A 19866-nucleotide genomic window follows, 5' to 3' on the forward strand; every position below is an offset into this window, starting at 1 on the left:
AGATAGATAGATGATAGATAGATAGATAGATAGATAATAGATAGATAGATAGATAGATACCCAGAATCCACAGATTTCTCTGTGCTCATGCATTACCTCTCTGCCAGGTGATTGTCAGATTTCCATACACTGAAATGGCACTGGCATATACATAAATTAGTTACAGGTCTCCATATTAAAAGCAAAGCTCTAGTGGGACCAAGACAAGTACATTTCCCACATAACACCTATATTATAGTATTTAACACATTTATATATCTAATTGCTGTGAGAGTGGACCCTGGGAATCCAGTCCAGAATTGGATAGATAGATAGATAGATAGATAGATAGATAGATAGATACATAGAGAGATCCATAGATGATAGATAGATAAATAAATAGATGATAGATAGATAGATAGATAGATAGACAGACAGACAGACAGACAGATAGATAGATAGATAGATAGATAGATAAATAGATGATAGATAGATAGATAGATAGATAGATAGATAGATAGATAGATAAATAGATGATAGATAGATGATAGATAGATAGATAGATAGATAGATAGATAGATATATAGATAAATAGATGATAGATAGATGATAGATAGATAGATAGATAGATAGATAGATAAATAGATGATAGATGATAGATAGATAGATAGATAGATAGATAGATAGATAGATACACATAATCCACAGATTGCTCTGTGCCCATGCATTACCTCTCTGCCAGGTGATTGTCAGATTTCCATGCACTAACATGGCACTGGCATATACATAATTCAGTTATAGGTCTCCATATTAAAAGTCAATGTATTGCTATGCTGCCTGGCACCGGTTGTGCTTAAGTTATTATAGCAAACTGCTCCATGGAAAAGTATAGGTTTAGATACCTCTTGTACCTACTAACCCTATTAGTGGCAGCTACACACTATATGATATCTCTGTGGTAACCAGTGCCTTTTTTGAAGCAAGCAACATGGTAGCTCTGATGTATAAATACAAAAATAAAGGGCTGGCATTTCTCAAAATAAAGCAAGCAGCAGTGTTAGCACTGATACTGAGTATTGAAATAAGTAGGATAGTTAGATGTTTTTGTGCCTCAGTGGTACAGGGGTTTCTTTAGATATATACACAAATTTGTTTTATGTATACACACAAATTGAATAGCACAAAGGAAGTGTGTGTCTCTATAAACCACATGACTTTTACTATCAAGCCCAACTAAATATCAGGGGCTGGATATGCAGACCTCTATAAACATAAAGTTTTCTGTTCTACTATGTATTCATTCTATTTACTTAATTAAAGCTATTATTTAAAAGCATCATTATACCTATGGACTTGTATTTAGCTGCTAAGGAGTGCTGAATTTGCTTGGTATATATACCAAGCGGGTTTGTCCCTGAGGAAGAGCACAGTTGGTGCTCGAAACGTTGGATTTTTTTCATTAATAAAATTTTTTTTGTTTTCTAACTAAGTCCCTGTGTGTGCGGCTCACTGTTTTGCTTTATACATGTTTTTTGCTAGCACCCGGGGCAGTTGATTACTATTAGGGTGTGCTCTGTTTGTCTCTGTATATATATTGTGGTTGTTTAGGGGTATGCCTAGTGAAAGCATAATGAATCCCCTGTATATCTACTGGGTCTGCCCCATAGAAGAAGAGCAGCCAGACTGATGGTCAGGAAGAGACAGACTCTGTAAAGCCATTGCCTTCTAAGAAACAGCAAATTACCTTGAGTTCAGTTAATATATAAACATGCTGACACTTACATTCTCTGATGATACCAAATACTGGCAGTTTCTATTTTACCTTTAGTTTCCCTTTAATGAGAAAGAGGTGGATAATTAGCTTTATTTAAAAAGAGGCTCCCATTCCAATCAAGCAGTGATTGCATCTCATGAGTGGATCTTTATGTCCCTGCGCCTCTGCTGTCAAGATCAAGAGCCCTAATCTCCCCTGTACATCTCTATGTGATCCCCCAGCAGCACCTTGTGTTTATTGCCCTACCCAGGGCTGCTCCCATACACAAACACACAGGGTCTCCTGGAATCACCCAGCCATGTGCAGCTCTCCCCTCCCCCTGCACCCCCTGGAGCAACATCAGCCAATCCCTGCTCTGGGAGCTGTACCAGGCAGCCCTGAGACCCCCACCATGGGATAAAGCCCACTCCCAGCACCTTGTCCTATGAGAACAAACTTCCAGGGAAAGTGAGAGCAGAGAGAGAAGGTGACAGGGTCCTCCAGAGACAAGGTACTGCTGTGAGCATCTCTGTCTGTCCGTCTGTGCCCAGCCTCTGTGTTCCAGAGTGAGTATGTCTGTGTGTCTGTGTGTCCTATGCAGTAACCTGCCGCTTGCTTTATACCTATTTACTGATCTATTTAATATCTGTCCACCCTATCTACTTTCTACCGAAAGGCTGGCATGTAGCCCCCTGCATGTATCCAGCAATGCCAGTGTTTCTCTCCCAACACTACATATGTGTATAGGAATGAAAGTAAATGTATCAGCATTATAGACTCATGGGGGGGTCGGAAGGGATAAAATTATTAATATACAATCACATTGTATTGTCAAACTGGACTAATCGCATACTGTGGGAATTTGGAAGCAGAACTCTCCAGCACCAGCCTTTGGGCACAGCTACAATACCAACTGGGCAGGGGGCCACATGAGTGCCAGTGGCATCACTTTAAGAGCGGCCCTCCTGTGCCCCATCCCAGCTCTGCCCCTTGTCCTGTCTCTCTTACCCCCACCGGCCTTTGCCCCTCTGCCCAATGAGTGAGCTGTTTGTCCTGCCCGCAGGTGACATTGGCTGGAAGGAGTCGCACTGTGGATTTACCAGGGACTCGGAGGAAGATGCCCAACAGCAGCATCAGATCAGGTGAGTAGTGAGTTGGGTGTCACAGTCTTTTCTGAGGGGTCGTTGGGCTTTTTGGCACAGGGGATTTTCTGTAAATGAGTGTTGCTATGGATCTGCTTACAGTATATACAGAAATATATTTATATGGGAACAGTCGGGACAGACGTTATTTCTAAACTGGTTCTGGTCCAGCGTTAACCCGGTGTGGGACAGAGAGGATGAGTGGCTTGTAAAGTAAAGGTTGATCCAAGAGCTTGCAATCTAATCCACAATTGCAACCTTTCAGCTGTCGTTCATGCGTATGCTCCTGCGCCCCCTGCAGCGGGAAGGAACCCCAATATATCGATAAGAAGTACAAGCTATATAAAAATATTAGCGACGCCTGAGGGCCGCAGGTTCCATATCTCTGGTCACAGCCAGACAGGGGCCCCTGGGCCATTGGTATCAATTATTAGAAATATGCCCTGTGTCAGAAAGTCCCGATTCCATTTCCATAGATGGAATTTAGGATAGAATAGAATTTAGGGCTACTCCCCCCACCCCCCAATAACAGCCCCCGGGAACCCACTGTATAATGCAGAACTGTTCCCTGTGTAATTTGGGGTCCCCGGGTATTCAGCTGCCCCAGGGGGTCCCTCTCTTCTACCCTCTGTCTGTACTCGCTGTTCCTTATTGCAATGGTGTTTGTGGCACAGTTTTGGGGGGTCTTCATCAGTTGTACAGCGCTATGGTATATGTTGGCGCTTGTCAGCACCTGTTATTCGTCTTCTTCTTCTTCATACGAATAAGAATACAGGGCAAAAGCTCAGCTACTTAAGTCTCTCAGAACCGAGGAAAAACAAGGGGGACATGGAAAGGTCCCCCAGTCACAGTGGAGAGTTCAGTTGGGCACGAATTTCTATACAAAGTGGTGTTAACGGGGTTAATTTATTTGATTTGTAATAGAAAACTGTTTTTTTAATTGAAAGCAAAGTTTTGGGCTTATTAGTTTAATGGAAGCGCTTAGGGGCCCAGATTCAGCTTGGTTATTAGCAGGTGGCTCTATCCTAATGGCTGCAGGTTATTCACCTTCTGTATATTTATCCCCAAGCTTGCCCCAGCCATCAGCCCTTTGGTATCATTATCGTCTGATATCTTATATTAATTCTCACCAGTTTGTCAGTCACTTAATGATAATTACTGGCTCTTATCAGTCTGCCAGTTACAAAATATTATTTGTTTTTTCTGTTTAATTTGCCAGTTACATAATATGTGTTGCTTCTGGCCAATGTGCCAATGGCATGTTGGTATTTATTGGTTCAGGTCAATATGCCAGCCCCATAGCATGATTTATTAGTTTGGATTAGGTTTCTTGTTACATATTAAAGTTTGTTAATTAGGATCGGGGTGCCAGCCCCAGCAATACAGAAATATGAACAGGGCCCCTTAGTCTCCCAACCCCGGGCCATGTCTGGCGCAATTAATCTGCAATATACAGGCACATATACCCACCGGCTCAAACGAAACTTACACGTTATTAACTAAAATAATTATTTATATAACTATTCCAGTTTGATCTTGACCAATAGAACCTGTTTTCCATGGATACACCTTGGCACTTTATACAAGGCGCTTTTGCGCTTTCCCAGCGTTCTAATGGTCAGGATATTGTTGCTGTAAAAGATATGTATATATAAATGAATGAATGACATAAATACAAATAACATAACAATAAATTATTCCGTAAGTAAAGTAAACTTTTGGTAGATAAAAAGAAGAGAATGAGGGAACTGGAAGGGAAACAAACACCTATCAGTTACAATACAGTGATATATTCATGTATCATTATCTGTTTATCTATCTGTTATTGCATCTTAATTTATTGCATGCCGATCTGTGGCCATCTCCCTTGCTTTTGCATTAGAAAGGAGCCAATTGAATTCCTATTTCAGCCTCTGAGTCGATGTGAATGCCAGTTAATTAGCAGATCATTTCTCTGGCTGCAAAATGATTGCTGCCCTCCCCTCTGTGACACTTTAACTGCCTCTCTGATGGATGCAGCTTGAGGGAAGATCTGGGGGACCATTGTTTGGATGTTATTCCAACTTCGTCTCTCTACTTTCTGTCCCTTTAAAGTGGATATTTTTCTATCTGTCGCTGCGTCTAGTGTTACATGGGAAGGAAGATCGCTGCTGCTAGAATTTACTGTTACCTAAGGTCAGTGTTGTGTTTCTTCGCAGCTTGGAATGCCCACAGGATTGGCTATAAAAACACTAGCTTTCTGATTGGATTTTACTCCATTTAATCATTTAACAAAAATAAGGAACATATTAAGCTTGTAATAGATATTTGTGGCATTATAAAGTCAGATTTATATAAAGCATACGCAAATCTGTGTGTGTATATCCATATTTATATATATATATTTATATATTTGCTTTTGTGTAACAATGGAACTCGAAAAGTCACATTTTAATACAACTTTATCCGCTAAACACGAAATAATTTACAACAGCTAATTAAATTTACGACTATAAAAGCAAGGGGAAAAGTCGTGTTCTTCAAAATATGAACTATTTATACATATTAAATAGTTAAATCTTTGTTAGCTTCACATTTAATTAAATCTCATGTTCATTTGTCCCAACTTTGTAAAACAGATCTGGGTCCCACTAAATTCTTTATATTCTATATATTTATGGGGTGATTGGTAAATTCGTTTAATGGCAAGTCAGGACTAAACAGGAGATTTCTATGTAGATCCTCCGAATATTCTTTCATTTTAATCTAAATGTATAAACTCCAGCTATAATCATTTCTGTGTAAAACATGGAGGTTATTTATAAATGTATATAAATAAAAGATACAGAAATATTTGACTAATTCAAGGAAATCTGCCCAGATCGCAGAAAAAAACGGGTAATGAAATAAATATGAAACTTGCAAATATGGGTTTAAATTCCGGCATTTTGTTAGGAAATATTAATTGGATTTGGACGATAAAATAATGTTATACAAAAAACAATTTACCCCTTTCACCTTTGAATAATATGTAAAACGAGAGGCTTGACAGAGGTTTAATGAATTATTAGGTGATTAGCAGTTATTGGATCAAGTGGCAAATGAGCAGTCTGTGCTGTTTATTTTACCAGATGAACATATTCAGACTCGTTCGTAAATCTGTTTGCTAATTGTGTTCCTTTAATTATCAAAAATAGCACTAGGTAAAAACTAATTTAACTCCAACAAATAGGAACGAAGTGATATGCAAAAAACACGTAAATGAAACCAGTGGAATCCTTTTCGTTAATACAACAAGAGAAATTGCTGCGCAATAGAGTTACACAGGTTAGCGCTATGCGCACTTTTTGATTGCAAGCTCCTAGGAACAACAAGGCGCTGGTTACATTTTGTTGTAGAATCCTTGTTATTTTTGTAATGTAAATGCTACAGAACTGCATATCCCAGCATGCCTTCTTGGACAGCGGGACACCCCCCTTGGTAGCTGGAGGATCGCAGGTTGCACAGACTTGATGCTTCTTCCAGCGATTGTGTAGCAGTGAGGGGCAGAGAGTAAGTTGTTAGCCAGGAGATAAGGCTTGGCACTTGCAATCGATCCCTGCAGCCCAGTCACTGCAATAAATTACCCTGTTGCTGCTGTTGGGAAGGAAATGATTATGTTCCGACCCAAAACTTCTAGGGAGAGTCGCACCGTGTTGCTCTTTATTACACACTCACAGCCCCATAGAGAGGGACCATTCTGTGGCCCTGAAAGGATTCCCACCTGCAGCAGCCCACCTATCCCAGCAATTGTTATCTTATGTGAAAGGGCAAGTTTTATTTAACTACCGGTAATAAATATGTCGCTATCGCAATTACCTGAAAGATCTTGAGATCTGGATAAGTGATGGCGCTGAGCCTGTGTTTATGAGGATCGCTTTCCCTGATCTGAGATTGATGGCAATGGGCCAGACTGGCCAAAGTCAGAAATGATTGCTAGAGTCGCTTGTAACCTCTAGAAGCAGCAAAACCTGACCCCAGGGATATCTAGCTGCAATTTTCTTCTGCGTTTTTGTTTTTCATTTTGAGTTGCATAACTAGAGTCCCATAGAGCCATATGAGCCATAGAGCCATATAGAGTCCCATAGAGCATAACTAGGTCCCAGAGCAAATTCATTTTAGAGATCCTCAATATGTACAGAATATGACTTGTTTTACCAATATACATTTAGGGTGAAGACACACGGAGCTACTAGTAGCAGCTACTTGTCATGGCTACTAAAATAGACAATGCTGATCATTTACTGATAATTGTCTCTATGTGTGTTTTAGCAGAGGCAGTTATTGTCTATGGCAGGGGATTTTCTGGCATTTAGTAGCCCTGACAAGTAGCTGCTACTAAGTAGCTCTGTGTGTCTTCACCCTTACCACCCTGGGCCCCCTTTAGTTGCAGAGGCTTTTTGCCTACAGTTATACCCCCCTCCCTTAATTTTGTTCTAAAAACTGCAACACAAGGGCTGTTTTCTAACTAAGTAGCAAATGTAGCTGTTTGTGTTTGCACACATGCCTATACTGACTGTGAGATCATGGATCAGCCCTGTCCCCCAGAATCCCTGGCTTGGTACTCAGACCTCTTTTAGTACATGACTCTTCCCAACCCCTGTTAGTAGAGATCACTCCCTTTCCCTATATTAGTAGCTGGAGTCCTAGAGAAATAGGGGTAATCATTTGCAAAGAAAGCTAGATCTAGCCAGCTACAAATTTCAGTTACTGATTTCTAGTTTGGCGTAAGCCTTTATGTAATGGAATCACTCTATCCATGATACACAGGGACAAACAGTGGTGGAGTATTCCAAAAGAATTTTGTTCCCCATGTTCCCTAGTGTCACAGCCAAGAGCCAGTGCTACTGGCTCAGGGTATTTGGATTTCCCTGGGAAGATTGTAGCAATCAAAAGCATGCGTGTCCCATTGCCCTTAGATAAGATAACAGCCTTAGGTTGTGTTTCAGAAGGGTATCACAAAGGGTTTTTTTTCTGATGTCCAAACAAAAGGAATGCTCTGGGCCACCTGCAGCCCCTGATTCACTACTCGTTCTGCTTGGAGTCACACTTTATTGGGGGTGGTGTATAAACATCAGGTGTATTGGCCACACTGCTGCCATGTAAACAGAAGGTTTCTCCTTTTATAGTTACAGTTCCACGAAAATTGATATGTAGATTTGTAATAAACCAAAATAGGATTGGGGGCTTTCCTACTGATTACTAAATAACCTAGTAATAATCAGCGGGAGGTGAGCTGAATCCAGTGGAATCATTAGCGACCTCTCCAGAGGCTGAAATTACAGCCCACTGGGAACTGGAAAGTTGTCCATTAACAGTAAGTGCCCACTGGGAATGAAAGGGGTATTTCTGGGATAGCTCTCATGCGGTCATGTATTAACTAATGTAGCAAATTGTAATAGATTAGAAAGTCAGGAAATTGCATTACTTTACAATTTATGCCATCCTAGGCCACTGTTGTGCTGCCCCCCTTTCATGGTGTGCTGACCCCAAACCCCGACTCCCATATGTATGTATGTATGTATAACTTTATTTATAAAGCACCACAAGGGTACGCAGCGCTGTACAATCTTACAGAATACAAAATTACACACAGGGAGGACAAGTGTTATAATAGAAAAATACAATAAATATATATATATAAAACAGCAATGAAAAGCAGGCACTCACGTAAGGATGGAGCCAGAAGTGCCTGGGTGCAGTATGTAGAAATGTAATACAAAAATGGAAAGGATACCGCACTCACAGGTCTTAATGCAAAATAAAGACAATTTATTAATGCATTTATTAATATATATAAGTAAGTGCCATGTGGTATGAGACACAGTATATCTGTCTAAATAGATAGATAGATATATTGATAACATATCAAATAAACTTGATTGGTTGCTAAACATATTTAATTGTATCTGCTCTTTTAAAAGTATGTTCAGCCTACCATCCCCTAAAGATCTAGAGGTTGTAGCTGAACTACAACTGGAGACTGCAAGTTGGATATCCCTGAATTACAAAATATTTTAGATTGGGGCCCCAGCCTTTAGGAGCCCCCATATATATCTGCTACTCTGGTTCTGCATGTGGCCAGCCTTATGGTGTCTCTACGTATGTGGTTTTCCGGCCAAGTGAGAAGCAAAGAATAAAACCTTTGGCCAGTCCCCATCTGACCTGCCCTCTGTGCTGGTGCCCCCCTTCGTACATCTGCCCCTTTGCCTTTTTGACTGTTTTCTTGTGTCTCTATAAGTTATTCTATCAGATGCCCTTGTGATGTATCTAAACAGTGCGTTTGTTCACAGAGCTCATCACAGAGAGGGGCTGCTCAGGACCTGCCAGCAATCTCAATATAGGTTAGCAGCTCATTCAATCAATCAATGTGATATATACAATACCCTGATGTCTGTTTACTTCTCTGCCAGCATTAGTACAGACAGGTCCAAATACACATTTGTGCAAATCAGATAATACATAATACTTTTTGATGGTCCAATTACTTCTAGTTACACCCTACATTCCCTTGACTCTACTGTAGGCAGTGTGCCTTAATGATCTCTAATAGTAAGTGGGGGGCAAGTTATTAGTGAATTATACATATGTCGTTTTGGTGTTGGCTCCAAAATGTGTTGTGTTAATTGGGGGCTATTTAGACCAAAATATAGTTACATCCTTCCTCCGCCAAAATGGATACCTCTTTATTCTGATGAGCTCACATATATATCAAATGGTAAAATAAGAGCAATTTTTTTTTTTACCCTGTACATGCTAGGGATATGGATTTTCCCTCTGGTGAACTCTATTTTACTCTGATAAACATTTAGCTGTTAGTCTGTACATTGTTTACATGTTGGACCATTGATTGACTCCATGACATTAATGAAGTTGGTGTTTGGGAGAAAGCAAAGATTGAATCATCAGCTCATTAATGCCATGGAGTTAGTCAACTATTCTGGGCAACCGTTCTAGATCTCACCCTCACCTACATATTGGAATAGTTATACACCTACACCATTTATGTACTTTACCCTCCCCTGTCCATGGCCTTCCTGGTTTATCGAGTTTCCCTAACAATATATTTTGTGCCCTTTCAGGTCACGGAGGTTTGAATCAGCTAGGTGGTGCCTTTGTGAATGGGCGACCCCTGCCAGAGGTGGTGAGGCAGCGAATAGTTGACCTGGCACATCAGGGGGTACGTCCCTGTGACATCTCACGACAGCTCCGAGTCAGTCATGGCTGTGTCAGCAAAATTTTGGGCAGGTAAGCAACCAGAATATGGTAATAGTGTAAAAAGGATAATCTCAAGTTAGTCATCAGGTCTTTGTCCTTATATATGTGAAAAACATTAATCAGCAAATTCCTCTGGACTGTAAAAGATACAGTTTATGAGTCCCTGTATTTTAATAAATGCATAATATCAGGCCCAGACTGGCAATCTGTGGGTTCTGGCAAATGCCATAGACAGTCACTATTTATTGGGCTGGTGGGGGGCTGTTTGGGTCTCTGTGTAATTGGAATGCCAGGGCCTATTTTGAAGTCCAGTCTGGGACGTAAAGGAATAAGGGGTTGGTGGTTGGCCATGTAATGAGCCTCTAGTTGTGAGGGACTAATGTCTGGTTTTGGGTAATTATACCTTTTTTATGTATTGGAGTAGGTACTATGAGACAGGCAGTATTCGGCCAGGCGTCATCGGAGGTTCCAAGCCCAAGGTTGCCACCCCCAAAGTGGTGGAGAAAATCGGAGATTACAAACGCCAGAACCCTACAATGTTTGCCTGGGAAATCAGGGACCGGCTGCTGGCAGAGGGGGTGTGCGACAATGACACAGTTCCCAGCGTCAGCTCTATCAACAGGTGGGGCAAATAGAGTGGTTTTCTGTGATAGTCATTGCTTAGTGGTGTGTAGTGAGACTCATTAACACTATCCCAATAGATGTCCCCATGTAACTGTAAGAATAGAGACATCAGCACAGGAGGGGTTCATGTACTGTAGGGGCAGTTGTGCTACAGAACTTCTTACCACAAAAAATGGCTGGGCAAAAATAGTGGTCAGGGCTTCCTCCCATAATGGGGTTGAAGTGATATTTGAACTGCTGGAAGTTTTGTTTGCATTTCAACTTGTGGCCGGGGGGGCTGATTTTCATGGGTTTGATGGGTCTGCTATGCTACCATTATGTTTGTACTGGCTACACTGTGCATGTTATGGTGTTTCACTAGTATAGAGTAATGAATGAGGGTGAAATGTATGTGTGAATGGGAAATAACTGTATGTCCTCTCTCTCCCCCCCACCAGAATCATACGCACCAAAGTACAGCAACTTTTTAACCTGCCTATGGAGAGCTGCGTAAAATCACTGAGCCCAGGACAGACTTTAAGTAAGTAACCAGTGACCCCCTATGGCAGTCCAGCTGTTGTTATACAGGAGAGAGAAGATATAGATTCTGCTGGAAGGAACAGAAGTACAGATATTTTTCCTGACCGTTTTAAGATGCCACTGTAACCCCCTCCAAAAACCAGCATCAAACTAAAGTTTTCTAAGACTTCATTTCCATTATTCAAAAGTATTCCCACATTTATGTGTGCACCCCTCTACTTTGCTGGAATTCTTTTATCCATGTCCTTTGCAGCAATGCCATTTTCAAAGGACTGTTGCAGACAGTTCTCTCTGTATATAGCCTTCATTTCATGCACCACCTAGTGGCAGAATCCAGAATTGTCAAGTAAATAAATTAGTTAGGGAATGGGTTAGAAGTATATGCATTAATAGAAACAAATGATATAAAGAGAAACAATTAGTGAAAAAAGTGTCCATTAAAATATTTTAATGTTATTTGTATGCATGTCTTCAGTCCCTAGTTCAGCAGTCACGCCCCCTGAGTCTCCCCATTCAGACTCTCTGGGATCCACGTATTCCATCAGCGGTTTGTTGGGAATCACGCAGCCCGGCGCGGATGGAAAGCGCAAACTTGATGACAGTACGTATCTTGCATCTCATACCTTGGTGCTGCAGTATTGGTTTTCCTTAATGGAGGTTGCTGAATGCTTTATAGTTCCATAATTAAGTATGGTGAATACCTACCCACATGTGGAGTCTTGGCTGGGGGAGAGCCGACTGCTGCTATGTGGTACATGTAATCAGGAGCAGCTGAATATGAGTTGCTTAGTCTGATTTCATTATGCAAAAGTATTTATGCCCCAGCCATTCCCTCTTTTTTGACTGGTCTAGCAGACAAATTGTTGGTGACGGTATTACAGATTTACCTGTAATTTATTTGTCGGTAAATTTGTTTCTGGCAACCCTCCTATAAATCCCTCCATTCCCTGATTCTTTCTGTGGCTGACCAGCCCCTATAGAGACAGACAGCATCTGCTCCGTCCATTTCCCTGCCCATTTCCCCTCGCCATATGCCCATTTTCCCACCAAGCCTACAGATTTCCCTGCCCTGTGACATCATCGCCAATGCCCAAGTGACATCAACGCTCACACCTGAAGGCAGGTATTCTAAATGAAAAAAAAGGCAGCAACCCTATTCCCTCTAGATATAACATATGGGAAAGCACTTGGGTAGAATGGATATACAGTAAGTGAGCAATTGTCTCTCCCCAGGTGACCAGGAGAGCTGCAGGCTCAGCATTGACTCCCAAGGCAGCATGGGGATCAGTAGGAAACAGCTGCGCACCGAGGCATATGGGCACCACCCTCTGGACGCCCTGGAGTGTCACTTCCAGAGACAACATTTCCCAGAGTCCTACTCCTCTTCCACCCACAGCAAAACAGAACAGGTTGGTACAGAGCAGAGATGGAGCTTCCTTCCCTGCCCATTGCTTTCTATTTCTCCTTTAAATATATGATTCTCTGTTTCAGGCTCTATATACCCTACCCCTGCTCAACAATGCAATGGATGATGGGAAATCTTCACTGACTTCCACAAACACAACAATTGGTAGAAACCTCTCGACCCACCAGGGATACTCTGCTCTATCTGGTAGGTGCCCAGACTCGGAGGAGGAACATAAACAGAAATGTAATATTTATATATAAATATACATGTATATATGTATATAAGTAGATAAGTATCTAACACATGAGTACACCAACTAAAACATTAAAACAAATAGGATCTATTCAACAATTAAAAACTTGGACTGGTTACTATGGGTTACTAGATCAGAAGCACAGTTTTGACTTTTATTAGAATAGCCCATTTGTATAGATTTTTGTTTTATCATGAAAAAGTCAAAGTTGCTGTTTATGGAATGCTAAAATTCAAAAAGGTTGATGTAGTAAAAGTTGCAAAGTTTGCCCATGTCTATTAACCGATAGCAACCAATCAGGTGTTTGTTTTCAAATAACTGTGCAATACTATTTGGTTGCTATCGGCTACTAGGGCAGTAGCAACCATTAGGAGGCTCTGATAGAACCAAATCTGAGTTGCAGGTTATTATTTAGGTGGAGCTTTAGATAATAACATATTAATGGTTTCGGATGGGGAACCCTACAAAAGAAAAGCATTATACAAAATGACAGTGGTCAAATTAGATTGTGGGCAGTAACCTATGACCACCAATCAAATTGTTGCATTCATTGTTCTGCCTGGTTCCTATGGGTTACTGCCCAGTTGCAAATTTGCCCAATATTGATAAATGGGCCCTTTCTGCTAGTGCAAGGGGAATGTAGGAGCAATGAAACACCGCCTGGTAAATCTCCTATAAATGATCCAATGTCTTACCTTGCTTGCCATGACTCAAGTCTTTAATTAGTATTAGTTAATGAAAAACTTCAGAGGGCTGAGGAAGACTGTAATCATTCACCGGGAGGCAGGAAGAAACCATTCATCAGTTTTCCATCTGCATTTCTTTCTTTAAAAATGTTACATATTTTGTTGCTGTTCATTTCTTCATCGTTCATACATTTCACTCACCCTCATTGTAGAACTCTCAGCCTTCACCATTAAACAAGAGGCTTCAGACAGCTCCAGCGCTAGCTCCACCCCTTCATCTTTATGTAGCCCCACCTTCCTGGATCTGCAGCCAATCAGCTCAGGATGCTCAGCGCCATCCTTCAGCGCTTTTTCACACCCCGCATCTGTGTACGGCCAGTTCACAAGCCACATGGCCTCAGGTATGACTGCCAAAGTGCTAGGGACCCAGCCATTTAGAGAGTGTGCATCATTGCTCTGCATGTGATATAACAATAAGATGTGACGTAACAATTTAAGTCATGCATCAGCTATTTGGTTAATGCTATGATCCATAAAAAGAAGCATTATTGTCTTAATTTATTATTCAGTGGTGCAGACCGGGCATAGGTTGCAGAGTAGGTGTAACAGGGTGTGGTTGGGAAGGATCAGGGCCAGGGCCAGGCAAGTTCTATTTGGGTAAGCATTTTTTTGGTAAACTGGGGTCTCAGCTGGCAGAGACCACCACCCAGGGTGGCAGTGTGCAAATATCAAGGCCTCCTTGGTGGGCTGGCCCTGCCAATAAGTACATGTAGCATGACTTCTGGTGGCAGCCCTGTACTCAAAATTCAGACCTGATTGCTCCTCCAAGGGGTTAAATCCTCACTTGCACAAAGGTGTTCCTTCCCTTCACCTTTCCCTTCCACCCATTGCATTATAATTGGTAAGCGGTACAACATGGCTGTGCTTTTCATGACATCACAGCATTGTTTTGTTTGGTTCTCTCTGCAGGTCGTGATGTGGTTGGATCCACGTTGCCAGGGTACCCACCTCACATACCTAGCGGGCAAGGAAATTACGCCTCTTCTGCGATTGCTGGAATGGTAGCTGGTAAGTGTCAGAGAATAGAGAAATCTGGGGCGCAGGCTGCCATCAGTGCAGAAAGTGCCAGCGTTTGCCCAAGACAATCATGGCAGATGGCATTTATACTTTGGACCTCTGTTTACTTGAAATGCCAGGGCCTGCTGACCACTATCTGGTCTGATATATTTGAAAGTTGGCTATGAGTTGGGTCGCCCCATTTTATACCAGATGTAGACTTTTGTCTAGCCCAGACAACCACACACGGCCAATAAAGAGAGGGCAGCGAGTATGTCTTTTAGACAGGATTGAGGTGAGCGTACAGAACTGGCCCTGGTTGACCTTTGCAGGTACATTGAAATGAGAGACTCGGGCAAGAAGAAAAAAAAAAAATTCAAAAAATAAAAGTCCCCTCAGCTCACAGCTCTGGAACCTGCTGAGCCAGCGTCTTACTGCGTTACCACGGAGACGCGCTTAATGCAGCGTTAAAAATATAAAGCACTTATATCCCCCTCCCCAGCCGCCGCACACCCGCGCGCACACACTCCTTCCTCTCCTGGAGCGTGAAATGAGATTGGTCAAGATAAATAAAAAGGAGCAGTTATATTTTAACTGTGTGTGTGTGAGAGAGAGAGACATCCTTTCCCTCTACTCTATCATTTGCATGAGGCGCTTCCAGGAGAGAGATGTAGATTTTATTATATCTGTATATGCAAGCCCCTCTATATCTCCCTCTCTTCCATCCTGTCACACCTTCAATTGTTTCCTAAGCAGACACATTTATATTGGGATTATCTGCCCGCCGAACATACTTTCATGTTATTGATTTTACCTCAGGATATAATGGCATTCGAGGCTGTAAAGTATTGGCATCAGTATGGCTTCGGGTAGTGACACAACTAGAAGTCTCTGGGCCCCACAACAACATCCTAACATTGCCGAAGCCTTGTAGAATATCTGATTTGAATGTATATATACTGACATTGTGAATCAGTCAGGCTTTCCCTTTTGGGTGCCCCCTAAGAAAAATAGGCCCTGGCATTTCAGGTACACAAACAGCCCCCTCCAGCCCAATAAATTGTGACTGTCTATGGCATCTTACAGCAGCCCCTCTGGTATTTGCCAGAATCTATAGACTGCCAGTCTGGGCCTGGGGCCCTAACATGCTTTCTATATCATTTCATCCCTCTGGGCCTGGGGCCCGAACATGCTTTCTATATCATTTCATCCCTCTGGGTCTGGGGCCCTAACATGCTTTCTATATCATTTCATCCCTCTGGGCCTGGGGCCCTAACATGCTTTCTATATCATTTCATCCCTCTGGGCCTGGGGCCCTAACATGCTTTCTATATCATTTCATCCCTCTGGGCCTGGGGCCCTAACATGCTTTCTATATCATTTCATCCCTCTGGGCCTGGGGCCCTAACATGCTTTCTATATCATTTCATCCCTCTGGGCCTGGGGCCCTAACATGCTTTCTATATCATTTCATCCCTCCCGACTAGAGAACTCACACTTAAATGCTGTCAGAAACAAAAGGTGGCAAATACCAGTGATGAAAATGCCCAAAGGCCAACTAAAGCTTTTTAGAATATAAAGCAGAAATGTATTTGCTTCTATGTACCATCATACAGGAACATAACATTCAGTGCAAACTGATGGAAATAAGAGTTTTACATTGTAAGCATCAGGATAGATTGTTCCCCCATTATTACCACAATTTCAAATCCCCCCCTCCCATGCCCAGTTATTAAGCCTAACCTTCTTGTTCTCTCAGCAGGAGGTGATTACTCTGGAAATGCCTATAGCCATGGGGCTTATGCAGCCTACGGAGAGAGTTGGCGTTTCCCCAGCTCAAGCCTTCTAGGTATGTGGCAAATGTAACTGAATACAGTGATAATGGAAAGGGGTGATAGTGCAGTATAATAATGTTAAAGAGGTTGTTCACCTCTCAGTTAATGTTTAGTTTGATGTAAATAATGCTATCCTAAGAAAATTTGCAATTCGTCTTCATTATTTTTCATTATTTATTGTTCAGCAGCTCTCCAGTTTGGAATGTCAGCAGGTATCTGGTTGCTAGGGTACAATTTAACTAGCAACCAGGCAATGGTTCAAAAGAAAGACAGGAATATGCATAGGGGAGGGCCTAAATAGAAATATAAGTCATAAAAAGTAACAATAACAATAACATTGTAGCTTCAGAGAGGAATAGTTTTTTGACTGCTGGGGTCAGTGATCCCAGTGAGTCAAAAGAGTCAGGCAAATAATTCACAAAAAAAAAAAAAAAAAATTGAAGGCCAATTAAAAAGTTACTAAGAAAAGGCCATTCTATAACATACGAAAAATGTCACCTACACCCTTAAGGGCAATTAGTGGGCAAATCAATGTGTCTCATAGTCATAGTAGGGACTTGCATAGTATAGTAGAGATACATTTTGGGGTGACTCCTAAGATATGACTATAAGGGGGTTTATGTAATAAAAGGCGCTAAGTTTTCCCAGGAGAAGTAACCTATAGCAACCAATCAGCAGGTAGAATTTACTGGTCACCTGTTTTAGAGCAAACATCTTATTGGTTGCTATAGGTTACTGCTACTGGGCAAACTAAGTGCCTGTTGTGACATATGGCGATTAGATTGTTGTGTAGGGTCTTTGTAAGTAGATATCTCCCATCAATAAAATAATCCCTTATCTCCAAACACCTTCATGAGATGTTAATAGCTGATCAATTAGACTTATTAACAAGACTTATTCCACCTCCGAATAATGTTATTTTTTTTTGCTTTTCAGGCTCTCCCTATTACTACAGCTCTGCCACAAGGACTGCACCTCCTCCCACAACGGCAGGAGCCTATGACCTTCTGTAGTCTTCATGGAGACCGTTGAGTAGCATCATCAACAAAGCAACCCGGCCCTGGGAAAGTGGCTTAATGGTGGACAAAACTAACCATGGCAACACATGGTCACAAGTGTTATGAGACAACAAGTAACAAGAACAACATATCAAACATGGACTAAAGTTACCCTTTTAATCTTGGACTTCCTGGAGCTGTGGATGATATTCGGTAACGCAAGAGATGAAACCTCCGAAGAAGATACAAAGAAAAATCACATTCATTGTTTCTGCAAGCCTAACAAGGAATATTTTTTTGTTCTCTCCACAAATGTAGAAAATGTATAGAGCCATGTACAAGGGTGTTACATACATTTATATATTGGGGTATATAACAAAATATTTGCTAGGCATTTCAGCTGCGATGTGTAGTTAGCCTAACAATGTGTAGTTTCTCCTGTTGATCCTAAGGACAATGGTAAAGACGGCCAGGGTCAGACTGGGCTGCCAGAGTACCACAGGATCTCTAAATGGGCCCAGGATGATTCCCTTCAGTCCTTTCTTATTTTCACCATAGGTTTAGCACAGTCTACATGGAATTGCTGTGCGCCCTCCTTGTCAGGTTCTCCTATGTTCCCTAGGTGACCCAATTTGCAAATTCATTGCAACTCTTGCAGCTCTGCAAATGGAGCTTCTTAATCTGTTCTCAAACTTCCAACAACCTGCAGTGGATGCTGGGCAATTTAGTTTAACAACAGATGGAGCAAGAGAACACTGTAGTACAAGGATTTCCAACTGCACTGTTCTGTACATTCAGAGCTGAGCAAGTGCTGGACCTGGCAGGAAACAAACCAACTGCAGCCCATTCGTCCCCTCTCCGTAACATCCCCAAATTAAAATGGTGAAGTAAAACACCAAAAAGAATGTTGGCAGGAAACACTACACATTGTTTAAAGGTAATCACCCTGAACTGCCCTTGATTTACCTTTCTCTGTAACACAAAAAAAATGAAGTAAGCATTCAGCTGCTCCTCTCATCTGCCCTCTTTGGTTTAAAAGTTTAATAACTGTCCCTTATTTATATGGAGTTGGCTCTGGGGTCTGACAGCAAAAAACTTCCTCCCTATTGGTGGAAGTGCCTTCTGGATAAACGGAGGCAGAAAAGAGTTGTATGAGGTGGGCCCGCAGGCTGCTGTTCTCATCCCAATGCCGTGTTCCGTGGCATGTTTACAAATGCAGCAATATTTTATCCAGTACGAGGAGGGAACATAGAACATAAACCCCCTTACCCTTTCCTCTCACTTAAGAATAAGCAATGCACATATCCATTAATTTAGTAGAGTAACTATAGGATACCTGGCCCCATATCACAATCTTTTTAGGGCCCCTTAAGCTTTGGGAATAAGATACAATATACCACTTTATCAGTTAGTGGCCCACTGGGCCCCCTAAATAAATTGCCATTCAGCATTTGGATTTTATTACTGTCCACTTTTAAAAGAAATAATTTTTTTGAAAGCAGAATTTTCCCAAGGCTGCCCAATGAACACACTCAAAGCATCCCTGCTGGGAAGGGAGTACAAGTTGGGTTTGTAATGCTGCATTTAAGTAAGTGAGGAGGGGAAATGCTGGAGTTGTTGTACTTCCACTCCCTGCACAGCTGCAGGAGCAAAGACTGCACAAATAGACTCAAAACTGTATATAAATATATGTATGTACAAAATATACATCTATGCAGAGCTCTGTCTCTATATATATATACTGTTTTTATAGCCACAAGGGCTGTACCAGTGACTGGAATGCACTAGTTATTCATACTCTTAGTGCCGGTTCACAATCACTCTAGAAATCTGACTTGGAAGAAGATGCAAATCACACAGCGGGGCTAATTTACTAAGATAGGTGCTAAATTGCCCCTGAGTGTAATCACCCATGGCAACCAGCCAACAATTAACTGTGATCTGCCCACTTATGTTAGAAATGAAAGATCTAATTGGTGGTTACTGGGACACGTTAATACCTATGTCAGTGAGTCAGCCCCATGACTGTGTGTTAACCAGTTGGGCCAAAGGCTATGAATTAACTTCATTTTGATTGGGACATCAACCTGCAAGTGTTTCTAATTACTTGTGCCAAGGCATAGACATAAGTTATATTCTGTTTGCCCTTCCTGTTTTCGACGTGGCGGCTCAGTGCACACAAACGCTGGGGAATATAATGCAAGAGGTTACAATGAAGGAAAGACTTAAGATCAGGCATTATTCCAGGATTGTGTCTGCTCCGCACTAAATGACTTTATCACATGGCCCTGTCTGTGGGAATACAGTAACTGCAGGGCCAGACTGTAAATAAATATTTGTAATATAAAATATTTTAAATAAATAAGCATGAAGGAAA

General features: G+C 41.6%; 1 protein-coding gene across 10 annotated transcripts; it reads left to right on the forward strand.

Annotated features, from left to right (window-relative positions):
- Nucleotides 1–1934: 1934 nt before the first annotated feature.
- On the forward strand, nucleotides 1935–19866 carry pax8 (paired box 8). Of its 10 annotated transcripts, none has more exons than XM_031898084.1 (13): nucleotides 1935–2298; nucleotides 2796–2874; nucleotides 9186–9236; nucleotides 9975–10140; nucleotides 10532–10732; nucleotides 11172–11254; nucleotides 11729–11854; nucleotides 12487–12662; nucleotides 12745–12865; nucleotides 13813–14001; nucleotides 14570–14668; nucleotides 16419–16505; nucleotides 17428–19866. In XM_031898084.1, the coding sequence occupies exons 2-13, from the start codon at nucleotides 2850–2852 to the stop codon at nucleotides 17502–17504; spliced, it is 1401 nt and encodes a 466-aa protein (XP_031753944.1). In that variant the 5' UTR covers nucleotides 1935–2298; nucleotides 2796–2849; the 3' UTR covers nucleotides 17505–19866.

This window comes from Xenopus tropicalis, chromosome 3 (genome assembly GCF_000004195.4).
Source record: "Xenopus tropicalis strain Nigerian chromosome 3, UCB_Xtro_10.0, whole genome shotgun sequence".
Taxonomy (NCBI): Eukaryota; Metazoa; Chordata; class Amphibia; order Anura; family Pipidae; genus Xenopus; species Xenopus tropicalis.

Excerpts from the sequence above, each read along its gene's own strand:
- pax8 (XM_012959276.3), top strand. The coding sequence starts at position 2,850 with ATGCCCAACAGCAGCATCAGATCAG. Across the intron at positions 11,255-11,728 it reads GAGCCCAGGACAGACTTTAA|TCCCTAGTTCAGCAGTCACG; the intron begins GTAAGTAACCAG and ends GCATGTCTTCAG. Across the intron at positions 14,002-14,569 it reads CACAAGCCACATGGCCTCAG|GTCGTGATGTGGTTGGATCC; the intron begins GTATGACTGCCA and ends TTCTCTCTGCAG.